Source organism: Phytophthora sojae (genome assembly GCF_000149755.1).
Source record: "Phytophthora sojae unplaced genomic scaffold PHYSOscaffold_5, whole genome shotgun sequence".
NCBI lineage: Eukaryota > Oomycota > Peronosporomycetes > Peronosporales > Peronosporaceae > Phytophthora > Phytophthora sojae.
Genome location: NW_009258119.1, coordinates 3,316,830 through 3,335,441, shown reverse-complemented (window position 1 = coordinate 3,335,441; position 18,612 = coordinate 3,316,830). Strand labels below are relative to the sequence as shown.

Below are 18,612 nucleotides of genomic sequence, written 5' to 3'. Positions count from 1 at the left end.
CTCTACAACTACGTCAAATTCACACCACACAGCTACTCAAGGCGGCCATGCAGACTGTATTGCTGTGGTTAGTTTCTTGTATGATTTATCCACAGGCTTTACCTGGTCACGGCCGTGTACCTTAACTTGGTCGCTGGCCGTGTGACCAATTTCAATGCATACTTATGATGTAGACGGAGATGTTCTCGGGTTGTCACAGGTACGAAGTACTTAAGGCATTAAGAGGAACATTGTCAGACTGCATTAGGTTGAGAAACACAGCGTCACCGGTCAGCATTTAGAACACCGATGGGGATCTCACCGGGACGTGCATTCAGTAAAAAAATGATTGTGCTTGCCTTTGTTGGTGATACTCTAAACAGGCTTTACGGTCGAGGCATGTAGCTATGACAAACAAAACGTTATCCCGTTTAGACAAATGACCAACCAATCTGTTTCAAAGTGTGGCGAGTGTGTGGCAATTCGAACCACAAACACACCACATATTGGTTTTTCTATGTGCACTCTGTGTTCGTCCATATCGCGGCCGTTCCGACATCCCTACATATTCCGACAACTAGGAAGTTTGTCAAAGCCAGGGCAAAATCGGAATTAATGTAAAATCGGAAATTAGATCATGTCTACGGTAGAGTAGGTCTAGGGGGCCACTTGACCGATTCCAGTCAGCTTTCATGCGGTGCTCACAGCCGCGAGGAAATCGCCTCTAGAGGCCTCTGGTGTAACGGGGTTACACGCACAAGTGGCTACAGTCACTTGTAACTCTAACAGACACGACGTCTGTTAGAGGTTCGAAAGACTTTCTCGTCCTGAGAGCAGCATCTCTTAGCCAATGAGCGACATGCATAGCATTGGAATTCTGCCAACCAGCCGTTGGCAGATTCCTATCTTAGAATATTACATTTAGAGGAAGTCAGAAACATAAAACAAAATTAGCAGTTCTCATCTTTTACCAAAACCCGCTACTTGGAGTCTTTATCTTGTTTAAAGTATACTCGTGGATCTCGAGTATACTTCACTCAAGTAAAAGAAACCTACGCTTCCTCATACACGTGCGCATACGTGTAAGCCGTAGTAGTGAGCCAAGGTAGGCCCACTACATCTGGGACGAGAAGATCGACATTTTGTGTATTGGCGCATTTTTGCCCCGGAGCAATGTGCACAGGAGCCGGCAAATTCATTAGTGAGGCCGGCACCCAGGTAGAGGGGCCACAATTAGAAGCAGTCCGGCGGTAGCTATCCCCCCACGGCATATCATTGGCTAATTCATTGGCCAATCAGGGTCTTTAAGCAATAAAGAGTGTTGATTGGTACAGCCTTCAGCCAATCAGCATTCGCCGCCTGTCCCAACGAAAATTTGGTGGCTGCCAGTCGCCGACACACGGCGCGCGCCCTCAGTCTGTTTTTTTTCAGAGCTCGGAATCAAGCCTCCGGACCAAGATTCAGCCCCGTCAGCCTCGACAGCATCGCCGGCCAGCCAATCAGCCAGTCGCAGCCCCCCCCCCCTCCCCCCGCCTCCCTCCCCTGGGCACCAACACTGTAGCTCAATGGATAGAGCGCAGGGCTTCGGCCCTGAGGTGCCTGTTCAATTCAGGCCGGTGTTATCGATCAAGATTGGCGTTGGGGTTGCGTCGTGCGGTGACTCGGTGCTGCCGTTCCGTGTCTCCGACTGCTGCTGCGTCGTGCTGCTACCGCACCGGGCTTGCGACGGCTGCTCGTCCTGCGTGACCCTTCTTCTGTGCCTCACTGCTGCGGCGTGCCTCGGCTGCTGTTCCTCCTGTGTGCGTGGTTGGCGAGGCGTGCGTGCGTGTTGTGCCGGTAGTGCTGGTGCATGAATGCGTTTGTGAAGTAGCGGTGTTATCTAACCTTCTTAGACGTGACCTACAGTGGCTAAGACGGCTTGTGTCTCTGTAGGCGCAGGATCAACGATTCTACGGACAGCGCGTAGCGTCTTGTATGCGGCAATGCGCTCGTCCAAGACGCCATTCTTGTGGAGTGGGCGCAGCGCACGCAAGACGCTTCCAGCTCCCTTGGCGTTGACGTTGCGCGACTTCAGGAAGACAAGCACGGCTTTCTCAGCCCGACGGCCAGCGTCCAGGACTTGATCCTTGTAGTGCGGCGCCTTGGGGTCAAGCGTGAAGCCTTCGCTCAAGAAGAGCTTCATGAACGCCGTGACGTGGCGAAACTCGGACTTCTTCTGGCGGTCGGCGGAGTCCCAGACGCGTGGCACCCGCGTGTACCATTCGAACCACGCGCTGGACAGGTTGGTCGTTGCTTTCTTTCTGCGCTTGGGTTTTGGCTCTTGATCCGACGTATTTTGTGTCTGTGGCTCCTCATCGGGTACTTGTTTTCGCTTACACTTTAGTTGCGCAGCCTCCACGATTGTAAGACGCGCGGAGAGGGCTCGGTTCGAGGCGATAAGCTCATCAATGACAGCTAGAAGGTGATGATGGACTTGGCATGAGTGCGTCTTGGATTCGTGTGCTTGTTCTGCAACAGGTTCAGCAGGTGAAGCTTGTTCGTTGAGCGCCACCGACAATGCGAGCACGTCAGCTGTCGAGATCCCCGCGGAGGCCAAGCACTCTTCCACGCGCTCAACAATCGGGGCATCCGGAGCCAGCGCCTTTAGCTGCGGGTAGTAGCGGACCGGGTATGCCGTGAGGACGGTGAGGACCTTGCTGCTTACGTTGAGGCTGTGTTTCTTGAGTCCAGTACAGGTGCTGAACAGGAATTCGCGCAAGGATGACAGACGCTCTTGAGCTCCATGATCCAGCGCCGCAGCATCAAGGACAACAGGAGCTGCGTCGGCCTCCCAACCGCTCAGTACTCGCGCAATCTTCCGGTCTTCCCGCGGCGTGTTGTACACGTAGGCGAACCCTTTGTTGACCTTGCTCATGTCCCATGCACCGCGGTCGAAGATTCACTGAGCGGCAAGGCGATCGTCTCCGTTAGCGTGCTGAGCGCCGCCGTGTCGGAAGGAGTGGGAAGTCAAGTCGGTCGTGGCTCCCCGGGCTCGGCAACGCGCTTGAGGAGGCGGTTGACATACGCCTGAACACCGTCTTCATCGCGCGTCTTCTCCCCAGCGCTGGCCTTCGATGTACTACTCACTTGTGCTTCTGTGCTTGCAGGTTGGGGACTTGAGTTGCAGCTTGGTACGGGACTTGGCGCGGGAACGGGAGCGGCGACATCAGGCGAGGGTGGCATCAGGGCGACCCTGAGCGTAGCTGGCTCTTCTTCTAGCAAGGCCTGCAGTGGCACACCAGGGTCTAGCGGCTCCTCGCTCGTCGCAACAAGCTCAGGGAGCTGGCTTAACAGAGTCGCGCAGGGCGCGGCCTGTATGACGAGAGCTACCGCGAACGAGTGAAGCGGGCATGTCAGGAAGTCCTCCTTGTCAGGTATGAGCGTTAACCCTTGTTCTTCAGCCGTTTTAACGCGGAGGAGCCGCAAGTAGAAGCCGCCGTCCGCTGACACTGACACATGTTGCTTGCGCAGGTAGCCTAGGTCCGACGAGCGGCCGAAGCAGTGCCACATGAGGCAGGCTAGCGCAGCATCTTGGTAGTCCGAGTTGACACGTGCTGTGCTGTAGACATAGCGAATTGCAGAACCTAAGGCCTCTTTAGTACATGGTGGCGCTCTGTTAACGAGTCCTCCTTTCTCACGTTTTAAGCAGTGCTTATCTAGAGTTTTCTCTTGTTTTAACAAGTTCATCTCCGTGGGTAAACGCAGGTGTGGAAACTCATCAAATAGCCACAGCTTGACGTTTCTATAGTACGATGTAGCTGTGTTACGAGCTAACTTACCTTTCTTACCGTCATTAGTGGCGAGATAATAGCCGAAGCGGTCCATTGTGGCAGCCAAGCGTTTGCCCGAGGGGTCTGTATGTATGCTTGCACGAAACAATTCCATGCTCACACCCTCGACCTCTAGCATTCTCTCGAACGCGTTAATCGCCGTCGTTCGCGCCTTTTGGGTGTTTGTAGGCACAAACACAGAGAGGCTCATGATGGCCGCGAGGACACTTTCGTTATACAATATTGACACTGGTGGCTGTCCACCGGTGTCTCGCTACCTAGAATAAGTTATGCCTACAGTAGGAATTTGCCTAGTTGTCTGAATCGCCAAAATATTTTGAAAATATTTTTTGTACTGGGTTTCAGTATGATTATATACATATTCAGCCTAGGATTCCGACAAATATATGTAGGGAAGTGTCAGAAAGGATTTCCCTACCCCTAGTTGATTTTATTGGCTGAAATTACTCCAAGTCAGAATATGATAAGCTGTTATTTCTATATAGACGACCATGAAACAATCCTGGTCTCTTATCTGTCGGAAAGACCACTATATTCATCCATGCCTCTGCGGCTACAGCCAGTGAGATCTGCCCGCTTTTATAGCTCCAGCAACTTTGAGAATCCCTTTTAGCTAACTAAACTCTATATATAATACATCACCTGCAAAATGAAACATGAAACGTTGAGAATTCCGAGTGTTGATGTTGGCCAGTACATGTATGACCGCCAATACATGTATGAACGCTACAAGCGGATTCCAGAACCACGCGTGCATTAAACACTCCCGCGCTGTGAACAGGAATACAGGGAGCAATGGACCACGATCTGACCGTAACTCCAAACCGTATGTTGCTTCCCGAGTTTGAGTACATATTAATACGAGGCCAGTTCAATCAACGTCACAATCGAGTTTTTAAAGTGATCTTCAACGACCTTCACTCTGCTTTCGCGGCCTGAGCACCATGAAGCGCGCAAGCAGTGACAGTGATCATGACCTTCTCGCAGCGGCGCCCAGCAACGATGAGGACGCCAACGAATGCGAAGAAGACGAAGGAGAAGACTTAGCAGCAACCCACTTTAGCGTTCAGACAGTCTACCAACCAACTGCGAGCCTTTCGAGAAACGTAATCTGTAGATGGATGGCTTACGCGGAGGTTCTCGCTCGAGATTTGGATTTACTACAGAACTGCATCCGCAGTGTGCACCACACGAACCAGCGGAGCCATTCCTGAATTGACTCTCCAGCGCTAACACCCTCAAGACTCACGCTTTGCATTTCGGGTCGCCTCGAACGTGTTGGAGAGCGTGGATGTTTCATAAGAGGTTCTCAATTTCGGAACTACATACAGTACTTGAGAATAGGCTTACAGTAAACGAACTGCTAGGAAAAACCGTAGGTGCATGAAACACGTATGCACTGGGAACAGGAATGCATGAAAGAAAGAACCTCAGTCTGACCGTAACCCGAACCGTATGATGCGATTTGTATTTTAAAAAATACTTGGCCAGTTCAAACAACAGTCACAATTGACCGAAAGTCTTACGGATGCTCATCAACTTCAACGACATCCGCATCTACTTCACGGCGCGACAGCGACGTCAAGCCGACGTCAAGGCCCAACGCCAGCAGCACCAGCGCCCAGCAACGACGAGGGCGTCAACGATTGCGAAAGAAATGAAGAAGAAGACAACGGCGCCCAGACGGTATACAGTATTACCAATCTCAGCTAAGCTTGCATACCAACCAACGTGAGCCTTTCGAGATGTACGTAATCTGTGGGACTTTCCTGTTTCCGATGGCTTACGCGAAGACTCTCACTCGAGATTGACTTACTACAACTGGTTATTGTACAACCAGCGGAGCCATTCCTGAATTGACTCTCAAGCCCCTCCCCCCCCCCCCCCCCCCCCCTACACGCCCAGTCATGTGTCGGTATCTTCATTTCCAGAACCTCTCAGGCTTCTTTTCGCCGTGTTCAGCAGGTAGCGATCGATCTTGAGGGGCAAAACCAAGATTCTTGATCTTTAGCATAGGGGCGTTGGCCAACTTGGAAGTGGCGGCATTGCTGTTGGGCACGAGTAGGAGAATGATCAGAGTGATGAGTAGACTGCATACCAGCAAACGACTTGCCAGAGCGTTCCCCTGAAGATGCTGAAGAGAAGGTGGGGTTTACCAGCCAGACCGCCGAGCGTGTCAAGGCTGCCTTCGTAAAGATTAAGGCAAGACTGTCTAATGCAGTATATGACGCACTCGAATCCATACTGCCCCGCTTGTATCGGATTATGGACAAGAAGGGAGTAACCCCGGGAAACTTGTGAGCCAGAGCGAAGGGTGACAAACTGGTGGACGACTACGCGGCTTGGTTGGAGGCGACCCGGAATGCAGAGCGTGCGTCTGAAGGGCAATTCGAGCGTCACGACAGAAGAAAAGCAGGCACAAGGATGTTTCAATAAGAGTCAATCAATTTTGGGACTCTTTTACTTGAGGCTATCCTATCTGTAGTGGTGATGTTTCATGTGTAGTCCTCGGTGAAGTCACTTCGTGTAAGCTTCGGCAGAGAGAACATGAGGGGTGATCAAGGTGTGTATGCCGTATGGGGCGACCAAAATTATGCCCGTAGTTTGCAGATAACGAAAATTTCGCCACCATTTATCGCTTACATGTATGATCGACCTGTAGAACCTACCCCGGCGATGTTCTAGTACTAAGTACTTAGTAGAAAATTGCATTCACGCCAGAAAATTGCATTCACGCCGATGATGGCAATGTATGGCCGTCATATACCCATATCCCCTACATAGTGATATATATAGTAAAGAAACTAGATGTCGATCCTTCCTGATATTCTTCTGTAAAGGTTTTGCTACTGTGGAGCCACAAATTTCCCACGAAATAGATTTTTTTCATACTTTATGCCACCTCTACTATCGTATATCGTAATTGAGAGATACTCTATTTACAATTGAGAGGTAACGCAATTTTTTGCTGCTTCAGCACTTCCACTCCACTGGTCCACAAGTCAATAGACCACGTCAGTGTCATTCACCCCACCCCAGCAGCATAATGGCGGTAAGGCCTCCCCACCCAATGCTCAATAGCTGCCTGCCTACGTTCCACCCAACTGACCCCGTTGCGTCTCGCTCTCTCTACCCCCAGACCACCCACGACCCCAAGCGCGTGATCTACCTGGAGGACGACGCCACGTACGACAAGGCGCAGTTCCTCGTGCCGCACCACTACCTGGACTCGATCGACTCGGTGCTCATCCCCAAGGGCCTGATCGAGGACCGCGTGGAGAAGCTGGCGCAGGATATCCGCTACGCGTACGAGGGCAAGACGGTGCACCTGCTGTGCGTGCTCAAGGGCGGCAGCGCCTTCTTCCACGCGCTCGTGGACAAGCTGCGGCTCTTCCACAAGTACAACAAGTGCGACTACGTGCCCTTCACGTTCGACTTCATCCGCGTCAAGAGCTACGAGGGCACCAAGAGCACGGGCAACGTGCAGGTCTCGGGCGCCGACCTGGCCAAGTTCAAGGGCAAGAACCTGCTGCTGGTCGAGGACATCATCGACACGGGCAAGACCATGGCCAAGCTCGTGCCCATGCTGCACGAGTACGCGCCCGAGTCGGTGCGCGTGGCCAGCCTGCTGGAGAAGCGCAACCCGGAGAGCTGCGGCTTCCAGGCCGACTTCGTGGGCTTCAACATCCCCGACAAGTTCGTCATCGGCTACTGCCTCGACTACAACGAGATCTTCCGCGACCTGGACCACATCTGCATCATCAACGAGGCCGGCATCGCCAAGTACGCGAGCAGCTCATAGACTGGAGGGCTAGCCCGCACTGCGCTTCACCCATGCACGTATTCACTTCCTCTTCGGCGTGAAGGCCCGTGTCTGTCTATATATTTGTGCCAATTACAGGGCCAATTGCTGCAGCAGCGACTGTCAGTCTACTTGCTCTGGAACTGCTCGGGCGTCATCGTGCGGATGGTCAGGCCGTGCATGTCCTTGATCTCCTCCTTGAGAATCTGCAGCAGGCAGCAATAGCAACAGCAATATTTCAGTAAGATGGCATTCTTTTAGGCCAATGGCCGGCCACCACGAAGGGCGCACCTCGTTGACCATGCGGTGCTGCTTGACGCGCGACTGGCCCGCGAACTGCGCGGACGCCACCTCGATGTCAAACATGGAGCCGCAGCCGCCCGACACGTCCGTGACCTTGACGTGAACGGCCTCTAGCCGCGTCTGCAGCGCCGCGTGCATGGCCTGCTCCGCCTCCGTGCCGGCGCCGTCCGCGCTCGACGAGAGCCACGCGCGGCTCAGCGGCCGCTTGGCCGCCGCAAGCATGCGTCCTCGGAGCCCCAGCATCGTTGTCTTGATCAAAGTATGAAAGTGTCACTGACAAAATTGAGTCCATTGTGTAGTTGGTGTCTACCACACAATATATCATGCATTTCGTGTCCAGTACTGTACCAATTTTTAAACAACAGTTAAAACTGTTAACAAGCTCTCTCTGTACGCCGAAAAAGTCGCGAGGCTAAAATCGGAAATCAACCAATCTCCTCGACCTTCCGTGTGGTTGTCTTGTAAATATGTGGAGGTTCGACATCGCTCTCTAGACGTTCGAGTAATCGCCTAAACAGTATCGCACACAGCTCATTCCGTGGCCTGGCTACTCGCTGTCTTCAAAACCTTCTTCGTGCAAGTTTGGAAGAGGTGGCAAAACAGAGAAACTAATAACAAACGAACCTTGCTCGAGAAGTATTTGCAGCTTGACATACCCATGCATATAATCCTTTTGAATAACAGTGTTGCACGAATCAGAATGGTGTCGCTGATACTTATATCCGTGGCTATGCCACTGCATTACTGTGCACGCTTCACAATCGGCGGTATTTGGACAACACGAGTTTTATTATAACCGAGAGGTATACATGGCTACAAGATCTAACGCGCGACCGCAGGAGACATTTTGTCTGTATAGCCCTCAATCCATGAGGCCAAATCTTTACAGACATTGTCAAGATCTCAAACATCAGAGCAGGCTATTGCTGTAGAAAACCTTCTTCAAAGCCCTTGGCACGACTGCACTATTGGCCCATTCGAACACCGGAGAACGCTTCGGTCGCCACCACCGCTATGTACGGCATTATTGCCGCTGGTGAGAGTGTCTACGGCACGCAGCATCTCGTCGAGTAGAAGTCGTGGTCTACAGATCATTTCAGGGCATAAAAAATGACGAACAAAAACCGAAACATAGCATGCATTTTTCTTTAATGCTCAAAAACAAAAAAAGGTTTCTCATAAAGGTATCGCTTGCGAAGCCGCCTGCACGCAAAACTTAATAATAATAATAGATCTTTTTCTCACTTGCTAGGCAAGAGAGGCGGCGGGTAGTTATGCTTCGAGGTTGCGCTCCTACCCATTGGACGCCTGCCAAATATGGCTTACTCGAGCGGCTTATCTGCAGTAATATGGCGGGGTCATAAGCCCGACGTAAATCTGCAGAGACACGAAATCGGTCTCGATAAGCAGTCCTAACCCTGCCTTTATGTCGTGAAGCCATCATAAGCTTATATCTTGCTATTTGTATAGTTTAATCTGACCATCATTCTCGAAGGTGTTTCCTTCACTCTGGCGGCTTATTGCCTCGATTATATCTTCCTGCCGACAACTTGAAGTTGCGTTCACTTTTAAATCGGACGGCGAAGGCGCGAAGTCGACCTCCGCCGACTCACAGAAAGGTATGTGTGGTGCAAACTGCTGCTGTCGTGCTTGCTGTGGCTGACTCTGCTGTCGTGCAGTGACATGGACCGCCACGTGCACTCCGCCATCCACTGGCAACTGCGCTGCATCGAGGACTCTTCGAGTGACGAGAACACGCCGCCGAACGTCGCTGCGACGCCGAACTATGGCCACAGCCGTCGACCCTGCGGAGGAGACGGCGAAGCGAGCGCAACGGGGACGGCTACGCCGCCGTGGCTGTCTCCGGAGCGGACCAAGCGTCGGTCCAAGAGCGCAACGACCACCGGAGACACCGCCACTACGGGAGACGCCGCCGAAGGAGCCGGCGCGTGCGTATGCGAGCCCGACGACTTCGTCTCCAGTGCTGCTGGAGGCACCACCAAGATCCCCGCCGCGACAGAGGACGACCAAGACGAATGACCCACGTGGTCGAGGCCGCTAAGCACGCCGAGAAGCCGCGGCCCCGTACGCGCGCCCTCGTTCCGTCCATGAGCACGTCATCCGTGGTGCTGCCGCCGAGCAAGCGGCGACTCCATCCGCGGTGGATCTTGCACCGCTGGCTCGCCATCATGCGTCGCGGCCCGGCGACATTTTCGCGCCAGCGCGATGGCCCTATAGCGTTGCGCACTTGCACGACAGCTTCAATCCTCTGGCTACGATCTTCCCCGTGGTGCGCCACGTCGGATCCTGCAACTGCTGGAACCCGTGCCGCACGGAATCCTGTCGCAACGCGCTGATGCACATCTTCTGCAGCCCGAACTGCTGTCCGTACTCGGGGAAGTGCGGCAACGGCCTGGAAGATTCGTCCAAGGTTTTCCTCGGCCGCAACCAGCGCACGCACGAGTTGGGGATCGTGGCCGGCGAGGTCATCGACGCTGGCGAATTGCTCGGCCAGTACCTCGGGGAGATAGAGCACGTGAGCGCTTCTCGAGCGAATCGACCGCGCAACTGGGGCTACAGGCTCGTGTTGAAGCAGCGGCCCGAGCAACCGGCGACCGGCGTCTGCGCTGCAATCAACGCGGAGCGCATGGGGAGCCTCATGCGCTTCGTGAATCATTCATGCAGGCCGGCCGCTGCGTTCGTCGAGCTGTCTAACGGCCGTCGCACGACCGTGGTGGTGGTGACTACGCGAGACATCTGTCGCGGCGAGGAGGTGACCGTGGACTACGGCGACGACCTCTGGTTCGTGTGCCGCTGCGAAGCGGCTGAATGCCGCCACAGCAACATCCAGGACGAGGAAGATCCATGAAGACGCTGCAGGAGGGCCAAGCGCTACGTGTAGGTCGGTCTATGAGAAACATGCATGATGAGATGAATGAAATCAAGGTGACTGTAACGATGGGTTCATTTTTTTATTTAGCTGCAGGACGTGGGTGTTGTGTTCGACGTGAACGACGTTGATTTTGGGCGCGAAGGCGCATCCTCCAAGTCCCTTCGATGTTTTGAACCAGTTGTCTGCGTTGGCGGCATTTTACGCGCGCGGATTTCCCGCGTTGAAGTTGTCGGCAGCCTTTCAAGATCGACGGCGCATGGCTGGTGAGTATTGCTTCTCGGTAGATGACCTGCATGCCGCCGTGGTCGACGGCGTCTCTCACTTTGCTATTTGCCAGCTCGCAAGCAAGCCTCCTGCCCAAGCGCACTCCCGCACCTCCTCTCCAAGCTCCTTCCCCCGTGCGTCGCCCTCCTCCTTTACTTCACTCCCTCGCTGGTTGGCTGCCTGCCTGATTGTCGTCGTGTGCTTCGTGTGTCTACAGATGGGCAAAAACTCCGGCAGCACGAACTACACGATGTTCGCCATTGACCGACTCCTACACCTCGTCGAGCAGGCGCTCCCGCTGGGCCGAGACGAGTGGGAGCGCCTTGTGGTGACCTACAACGCTGCTCGCGCCCGTGGAGCACCGGAGCGCGACTTCGAGAGCTTGAGGCGCAAGTTCAAGACGCTGTATAGTGCTCGCAAGCCGACGCGCATGCCGGAGATGCCGCCACGCATCAAACGCGCCAACGAGGCCAAGCAGGCCATTGACGACAAGGCCAATGTCATCGAGATCGACGACGAGGCCGGCCGCGACCAGGGCTTCGTGGAGCCCGACTTCTCGTTCGAGGCTGACCCCGACGACGACGACTTCTTCGAGGGCGGTGAAGGCGACAACGTGCACCATGATGCCGAGAGTGGCACCGGACACGACGAGCACCTCGACACAGATGGCTCCGTACGGGCGACTCCAGGAGCTCCAGCGCCCCACCCAGTCGAGGCGGGTTCCAAGAGCTGCTGGCGGCACCACTTGCCAGCGATGAGCTCGGAGCCCATGCTCGTACTCCGCGTCCGGCGCCGCTTCGAGCACCTCAAAATGGCCGGCAGTCTGGCTCTGGGGGGCCACCCAAGCAACGCAAGAGCCCTTCCACCGTCGTTGCCAGCGACGGCGGTCTCTCGACGGGGACGCCAGTCGACCAAGGACGATCACCAGGGAACCCGAAGAAGGACACGATGTACAAGACCTCCTCGAACCGCCTCGGAGGCACCGATCTTACCAGTTTCCGGGATGCGGTGGGCGCCAAGCGCACCTTCGAGGAGGACAAGGAGACGCTGGAGGCCAGCTTCGCAAAGGCCAAACGCATCAGGGCCATGAAGGCCACCACCGCGCTCAAGAACAAGTTGAGCGGCCTTGAAACCAACGCCCACACCATGGTGGCAGCATCATGGAGACGATCCTGCTGCTACGCGAGGAGAACGAACGGAAGGCCGAGGCGCGTCGTGCCGACGAGGAGAAGCGGCGTCGCGAGGAAAAGGCCGAAGCCAAGGCCGAAGCGGAGGAACGTCGTCGCCGAGAGAAGCTGGAGATGGAGGAGCGCGCACGCCGCGATCGCGAAGAGGCGCGTGCGCGCACCCAGGAGTTGCTGATCTTGATCGGCGCCTTGAAGAAGAAAGATTGAGGCAAGGACGGCGTCCAGCGGAAGCAGATCATGGACAAGGTAGTGAGGTTCTTTCATTTTCATCGACGTAGTGTAGCTCGTAGCTCTAAAGGCTCACAAATGAACTACTCATGTTGCTGTACATGCTCCGATTCCTACCCATGAAAAACTCGATGTCTTTGCACTTCTTAACCAGCAAAGCTCATGGTTTGCATGTCTTACAACTTCGTGGTAGATCTATAGACAGCAACGTGAATTTCTTGCTTTGACTAGCTCGAGACAGACATGTACGTTCAAAGTCCATAAGTGTATTCATCAAGCAGCACAACTACATGTATTGTAATGCATTACAAAGACCAAAGTAGCAATACAGGTGCGTTGGCAGCTCCATCTCGCCCGCGAAGGTTGTGCGGATTTGCGAGATGCCAACCGTGCGAACACGGTAGTTTGCCAAGCGGAACAAATTGTTCAGTCTGAGCCCACGGAGTGCCGGCTCGTAAGGTAGTGGTAGATTGAGGCGACTGTAAACCTTTTGAACGCATCCCATGCCCCACTCCGCACAGCGGTGATGGCGTTGTGGATGGTCCGCGCCGAGCTCCTCAGCGACGGGTGCAGGCGCTCGAGGTCGCCGTCCTTGAGCGGCGTAAGGATGCGGCCGACCATGGGGGAAGGCCGAGTCCGAGACGACGTTCTTGCGCGGGTCGGGGCAGTACACGGGGTCCAGCAACTTGTTCCTGAAGCCCAGCGACGTGTCGGAGTCGTTCCACGACCCGGGGCAGTTGTGCTTGACCCACACGATGCATCCGTCTGCCGCGAAGCAGATCGTCCCGGTGACAAACACCGAGTGCAGCCAGCCATTGTACATGGAGTTCTGTAGATCAGCGTTCGAGGGCTGCTGGACCTTCATAGCAACAAAACGTAGCTGTAACTTATCGCAATACAATTCAGTTTCATAATGAGCGTTGTGTGCACCTTAAAGTTTTTCCCATCGATGAAGCCGAAGGTGTGCTTCAGCAGAGACTCTCGAGCTCCGACGAGCTTCGCCAGCTCAGTCTGGCGGCTGGGTGACGGTCATGCGATGCGTGCGGGGCGTAGTTGTCCAGTGTCTTGGACAGTGCTTCCTCAGCCCGTCACAGGGTCCGCGCCAATGTACTCGGAGGAACACCGAACAGCATGCTCAAGCTGCTCAGCTCCATGGAGCCAACATAGAAGCATAGGACCAGCCCCAACACCTGGTGGTGGTATCGGAGCTTGAGCGGTCGGCCCCTGGAGCGGGCGCGCGGGATGTAGTAGTAGCTAGTGAACCGGCGCAGTAGCTGGTGAAAGGAAGACCTGTAGCATTCATAGCATTCATGTCCTGTTAATATACGCATCTGATGCAACACACCTGCAGTTCAACGTACTTGGTAAGGCTGGTGGCGTTTAGGAAGTTGATGTCAGTTCCGTATCTGTACAGGACCATCCACGCAGAGTCACAGGGCATGTCCAGGCATTGGGCCGTGAGGTAATGGCGGCTGCGCATCGCCACTTCCATGCCTCCTCGACCAGGAGGCGGAAGCCCTCACGGCGAGCGACATGCAGCGCCTCACCTTGCTTCACGAAGGCGTCTGTGAGCAGCAGCAGCAGCACGTCCGAGTCTTCGGTGGCCATCGTGGCGGGAGGGGCTTGTGCCCGACGTGCGCAAAAGTCAGAATGAGGAAATCTAGAAGGATTCACGCGCTCGGCGTGTCCGAGGCAAAGTGACGGGTACACACCTCACTGTACCAACGTCACTGTAGCAGCAGCCTTATTTAGGACACTATCGGTCGGACACAGGTAGCACTTTTAACACCTTCGTGGTAGAGATTTTTTGCGATAAAGCGACATATATCTTTTTTAAGTCGGGCTTACTCGCTGCAGATAAGCCGCTCGACTATGCTATATTTGGCAGGCGTCCATTGATAATTGTACCAAATACTAACGGATTTACCGAATATAAGCCGGCCTTCTAATTCTCAAATTGTACGATTCTGACGAGGGGACTTGTATTCGGGTAAGGACTTAGGGTGTGTTCCTCAGACAGGAATTTCAGCGGATTTGGGCCATTTTGGCGAATATGTACGTTTTGGCGGATTACACAATCCGCTGTTGCGTTTGAGGAACACAAGAGGCGTCGTTTTGGCGGATATTCAGCGGATTTAATCCTCCCGAATTTGGGCGGATAGCCCTCTCGTTTGGCGGATTGACGAGAAGCATCTGTAAAAGTGCACATTTATCCTTCAGGCTGTTCGACTTTCTACTTGCTCTACGCCTACGGCAGTACCTCATTGCACGCAGTTGGCGCGATGAAGCAGGAGTCCTAAAGTAGTTTTAGCACAGCCATCCTACACTACGACCTCCTGCCAGTAGCATCAAGAAGTCGCGCCACATCTTCGAGGCGATTCGATCGCTCAACGATTTTGCTTTACTCACGCAATGACAACAGTTTATTGTAATAAGGATGTGCTCTGAGCTTATGCTACTGTTGATCCTCTAATTGCACACCACTCCGTTTCAAAAAGAAAGCATGATTCACTGGCCTGGTTCAAGCCTAATCGAACAAAAGCGTCCCTCACTGATACCGCCTCACTCAGTCGCATTTCTACAAGCAGTTTCGAGGCAAGTGACTTCATGGAAGGGTCTTCAAATCCCCGGTACAGCGCGGTCTTGAGTTGCTCCTTTGTTAGTTGTTTCTGCAACACAGCATCGTGTTGAACGGGTCCTCCTTATCCACCGCCTTCACGAAGGAAACCCACATGCTCATGTTCGAGTGTGACCAAAAACTACTTTGGTGATACCTCTTCAGCGAGAAGTTGAAGACGTCATCCGCCGTTTTCTTCTCGAGGAGCCACTTGTTGAAAAGGATTGTTTCAAACTTTGCTGCCATGTCGGGGGCATCGCTCCATGCTTGTGACATAAATTGGGCTCGCTATGGTGTGACGTCAACACAGATAATATCGTGTCGTCCGACTTTAGTGGATCCAGCTTCATGACGTAGGTCACCCAGGCCCGCACATCGGAATAGTCTAAGAACAAGAATTTATGCTGGTCCAGGTCCAACAGCTTGAACACACTAGCCGCGGTTTCCCCCTCCTTTTGCCACTTGTCGAGCTGTGCTGCCTCCAATTTAGTAGCAACGGCGCGTGTAACGGGGTTTTCCTTCGCTTCTTTAAGCATCATAACGAGCTTATTGGCTGTGTTTGTGAGCTCGGACGTCTTGAGTTTCTCAAGCAAGAGCATGTACGGATCTCCATCTAACTTCTCAACGTAAGCCATCCAGCTACCCAGCAAGGGGTTACTCAGAACGTTATCCACATCATCGTCCAACTTCAAAAGCTTGAAAACTTCATCTGCAGACCGTTCGTTACGGAGCCAATCCGACATATGAGCTTGCTCCAATTTCACTGCGAGGTCCTTCGTGTCCGCGCTCTTCTCTGCCCCAATAAACATCGTGGTCAGATTCGCGTCGCTCTCGTGTACCCTCATTTTTGCCAGCAGGAGCCCGTACGTCTTGGCCTTCGTCATATCCGCATACTCCATCCAGGTGCTCACCAGCGGGTCCCAAAAGGAAACGTAGCTTTTTTATCGAGCTTAAGAGCCCGAAACACGTCATCCACAGTGTATTCCTTGGCCAGCCAGTTCTCCATCTGAGCCTTCTCCAGTTTGGTAGCCATACTCTCGGTACTCGCCTCTTGCTTCGCCTCTACGACCATTTTCGCTAGGACTTGTCGCTGCGCACCCTCATCAATGCCGCAGCAATGGCCCTTTCGGCCCCGGTAGAGTTCGTTTTGAACCCTTTTGCAACTGAGCTAGCCCAATTCTGGAACAGCGGACTCTCGAATAGATTGGATTTTTCATTGAGAAGTCCCAATTGGACGAAGCGCTGGAAAACTTCCTCTTCGTTTTTCGGATGTTTGGACATTTTGCCAGCGAACTTCGACAAGGCGCTTTTTACATCCAAGACCCTCTCTTCCTCGTCGTCGATGGCGTGCTCGCGAGTCCTTAAGCGTCGCTGCGTGTGACCGTCACATAACTCGACATCGACATCGAGAGGAGTGATAACTGACGCTTACCATCCCGTCGAGCCCATGGCCACAGAAATCAAGTTGGTGCATGTCGATAGAACTGCGATCGCCATGAACAAGACGCTGTGGAGTTGCATGATTCGCATCGTCGGGCTGAATATGGCAGCCATGTCCGGAGCACGAAGCGTTGTGAGGCGGATTGCAGAGTGGCAGGATCAAGTCTGGGCTAACATCCCACGAGCTGAGCGAGAGTACTCGCGAGTCGCGGGAGCGAGCACGAGCACCTAACACCTCATGAGCGCGCTCGCGGATCTGTAGCTACTTGAATTGCACCCACTCAATATAGAGTTGTATGGAGAATAAGCAGATATAACGCCACGGAATGACTACAATCGACAACTGTATGACTAGGACACTATTTCATAAACGGGCCAAAACACCTACCAATAATACTAGACATTTAGGCCGATTTACCTTGGCATCCTATTCTAGCGGCTAGTGCATGAGCTCATCTAGAGCCGGGTACGTGTTCTGTGGTTGAAATTTGAGACTACCCCCGAAGATGGCGCAGCGAATGGCGCCTTAGAAAAGCTTGCTTCAACGTATTTTTAAATATTAAAAATATAAAAATTATGGATGCAAATGGAGCGATTCCTGTAGCGTTTTGAATCTTATTTCTATTCCAGAAAGTCCGTGTTCAAAACGTACGGGAATCGCTCCAATGGTGTACCAAATTCGACAAAGTGATTGGAATTTGGTACACCAATTCGACCAATGGAGTACCAAATTCGACGAAGTGATTGGAGCGATTCCCGTAGGTTTTAGAATCCAAAAACTATCTCAAAAGTGCGAAGAAAGGGCAAGAATAAATCTTGTCGGCAAATCACAGATCTGGAAGAGGGGGTACCCGGGGTACCGTACCCCCTCTTTCAGATTTTGAACACGTGCTTTCTGGAATAACTAGGGCTCGGCGAAGGCTGGGATAGAAGGATTTTGGTATAAACTCCCTCTTTATTTTAATTGATTGCTTTTCTTAATCCTGGTACGGGTTGGGGTGACGCCCTCCCGGGGAGCGGCGCCGCGGCGTCGTTCTCGGGGGCGCTAATGCGGCTCCGCCGCGGACGCCCTCAGTTCTTAGACGGACAAGGATGTGAGACTAGTGTCTCTGGGCTGAGAACTCGACGCGGGTACGACTCGCGGCGGCGATAGCGGACAAACCAAGCGCGCTCAGTGCTCAGCCACCGACTTCCTGTGTGTTGATGACTACGGCATCGCCCAGGAAGCTGATTCGGCGGCGAGGCGCGAGCGCCCGCGAGGGGGGGCTGTTGCAGCCGTCAACCGTCAAGGGAAGGTGCTCAAGGGGATCAGCATAAGGCGCAGGAACAACACAAGACCGAAGAACAAGGGCGTGCTGGCTGAGACTGCGTGGTTTGTTGCGGCCACGACAGCAGTTGCCGGGCAAAGGAGTTGTGACCCAAGTACCTAGCTGAACCAAGACTACAAGACCGAAACGGGCGACGGAAGCAGCGGACATGCCGCCACCAAGGCCTAGCGCGTCTCCGCGAAGGGGGAGCCATTCATTGCTGACGTATGCTGATCGTGCCGGAGAAGACAGTAGGAGCTCAATTAGTGGCCGCCCACTATTGGAGTTAGTGGTGTGGACCACGCTTTGAGAGTGTAGGTCACTTTTTCCCTAAAGCGTAAGGCGCACTAACGTTTACAAGTACAAGTGCAAGTACTTTTCTTATGAGCTACGGTCATCTCCTTCGCCTGCTTCGCAGCCGCAGCATCTGCCCGGAAATTGGCCTTAAGACTGTAGATGCCAGATATCAAGTGGCAATGCTTTACAAAACACAATTAAAAATGCGAACTGAGATCTGCTTGCAGCTTGTAGAAGTTTTATACTTGAAAATGAAAAGGCTTATCTCTAGTGCTATTACATATAGTCCGCCTCAATCGTTATCTTTACTTCAATTCGTTCACTGCTCGAATATATATACTGAATCGTACCAGTGTCGTCGGTTGCACACCGCTGGATCTGCCCACACATATAGCTCGTTCGTCCATCACGTCCAATTCTTTGTCAGGTGGAATGTGGAATGTTCCCACCTTGTTCAGCTCCATC

The 18,612-nt window shown here is 53.4% G+C and overlaps 9 protein-coding genes and 1 non-coding gene across 10 annotated transcripts; 4 read left to right on the top strand and 6 right to left on the bottom strand.

The window, feature by feature from the left end:
• Positions 1-1,530: 1,530 nt before the first annotated feature.
• Positions 1,531-1,601, top strand: PHYSODRAFT_t1157. The gene has a single exon. It is a non-coding gene; the product is annotated as a tRNA-OTHER (tRNA).
• A 266-nt stretch (positions 1,602-1,867) lies between these two features.
• Positions 1,868-2,893, bottom strand: PHYSODRAFT_333616 (hypothetical protein; the record flags this gene model as incomplete). The annotated part of the gene is made up of 1 exon (XM_009530806.1): positions 1,868-2,893. One exon carries the CDS (start codon positions 2,891-2,893, stop codon positions 1,868-1,870), a length of 1,026 nt encoding a protein of 341 aa, XP_009529101.1.
• Positions 2,894-2,985: 92 nt separating this feature from the next.
• On the bottom strand, positions 2,986-3,528 carry PHYSODRAFT_333615 (hypothetical protein; the record flags this gene model as incomplete). Its single annotated transcript, XM_009530805.1, has 1 exon — positions 2,986-3,528. One exon carries the CDS (start codon positions 3,526-3,528, stop codon positions 2,986-2,988), a length of 543 nt encoding a protein of 180 aa, XP_009529100.1.
• On the bottom strand, positions 3,526-3,999 carry PHYSODRAFT_423016 (hypothetical protein; the record flags this gene model as incomplete). Its single annotated transcript, XM_009530804.1, has 1 exon — positions 3,526-3,999. A coding segment is annotated over one exon (474 nt), but the record flags the coding sequence as incomplete, so codon positions are not given.
• Positions 4,000-6,829: 2,830 nt separating this feature from the next.
• Positions 6,830-7,854, top strand: PHYSODRAFT_354768 (hypothetical protein). The gene is made up of 2 exons (XM_009530803.1): positions 6,830-6,861; positions 6,949-7,854. Exons 1-2 carry the CDS (start codon positions 6,856-6,858, stop codon positions 7,609-7,611), a joined length of 669 nt encoding a protein of 222 aa, XP_009529098.1. The 5' UTR covers positions 6,830-6,855; the 3' UTR covers positions 7,612-7,854.
• Positions 7,855-10,270: 2,416 nt separating this feature from the next.
• On the top strand, positions 10,271-10,783 carry PHYSODRAFT_507019 (hypothetical protein; the record flags this gene model as incomplete). The annotated part of the gene is made up of 1 exon (XM_009530802.1): positions 10,271-10,783. One exon carries the CDS (start codon positions 10,271-10,273, stop codon positions 10,781-10,783), a length of 513 nt encoding a protein of 170 aa, XP_009529097.1.
• Positions 10,784-11,321: 538 nt separating this feature from the next.
• Positions 11,322-11,657, top strand: PHYSODRAFT_370029 (hypothetical protein; the record flags this gene model as incomplete). Its single annotated transcript, XM_009530801.1, has 1 exon — positions 11,322-11,657. A coding segment is annotated over one exon (336 nt), but the record flags the coding sequence as incomplete, so codon positions are not given.
• Positions 11,658-12,765: 1,108 nt separating this feature from the next.
• On the bottom strand, positions 12,766-14,100 carry PHYSODRAFT_286300 (hypothetical protein). Its single transcript, XM_009530800.1, has 4 exons — positions 14,034-14,100; positions 13,848-13,892; positions 13,417-13,776; positions 12,766-13,339 (listed from the first exon to the last, which is right to left on the bottom strand). Exon 4 carries the CDS (start codon positions 13,307-13,309, stop codon positions 12,773-12,775), a length of 537 nt encoding a protein of 178 aa, XP_009529095.1. The 5' UTR covers positions 13,310-13,339; positions 13,417-13,776; positions 13,848-13,892; positions 14,034-14,100; the 3' UTR covers positions 12,766-12,772.
• A 1,164-nt stretch (positions 14,101-15,264) lies between these two features.
• On the bottom strand, positions 15,265-16,489 carry PHYSODRAFT_504760 (hypothetical protein; the record flags this gene model as incomplete). Its single annotated transcript, XM_009530799.1, has 2 exons — positions 15,265-15,931; positions 16,188-16,489. Coding segments are annotated over 2 exons (969 nt in total), but the record flags the coding sequence as incomplete, so codon positions are not given.
• Positions 16,490-17,541: 1,052 nt separating this feature from the next.
• Positions 17,542-18,228, bottom strand: PHYSODRAFT_286299 (hypothetical protein). Its single transcript, XM_009530798.1, has one exon. The coding sequence runs from the start codon at positions 18,019-18,021 to the stop codon at positions 17,722-17,724; it is 300 nt and encodes a 99-aa protein (XP_009529093.1). The 5' UTR covers positions 18,022-18,228; the 3' UTR covers positions 17,542-17,721.
• Between the last annotated feature and the right edge of the window lie 384 nt (positions 18,229-18,612).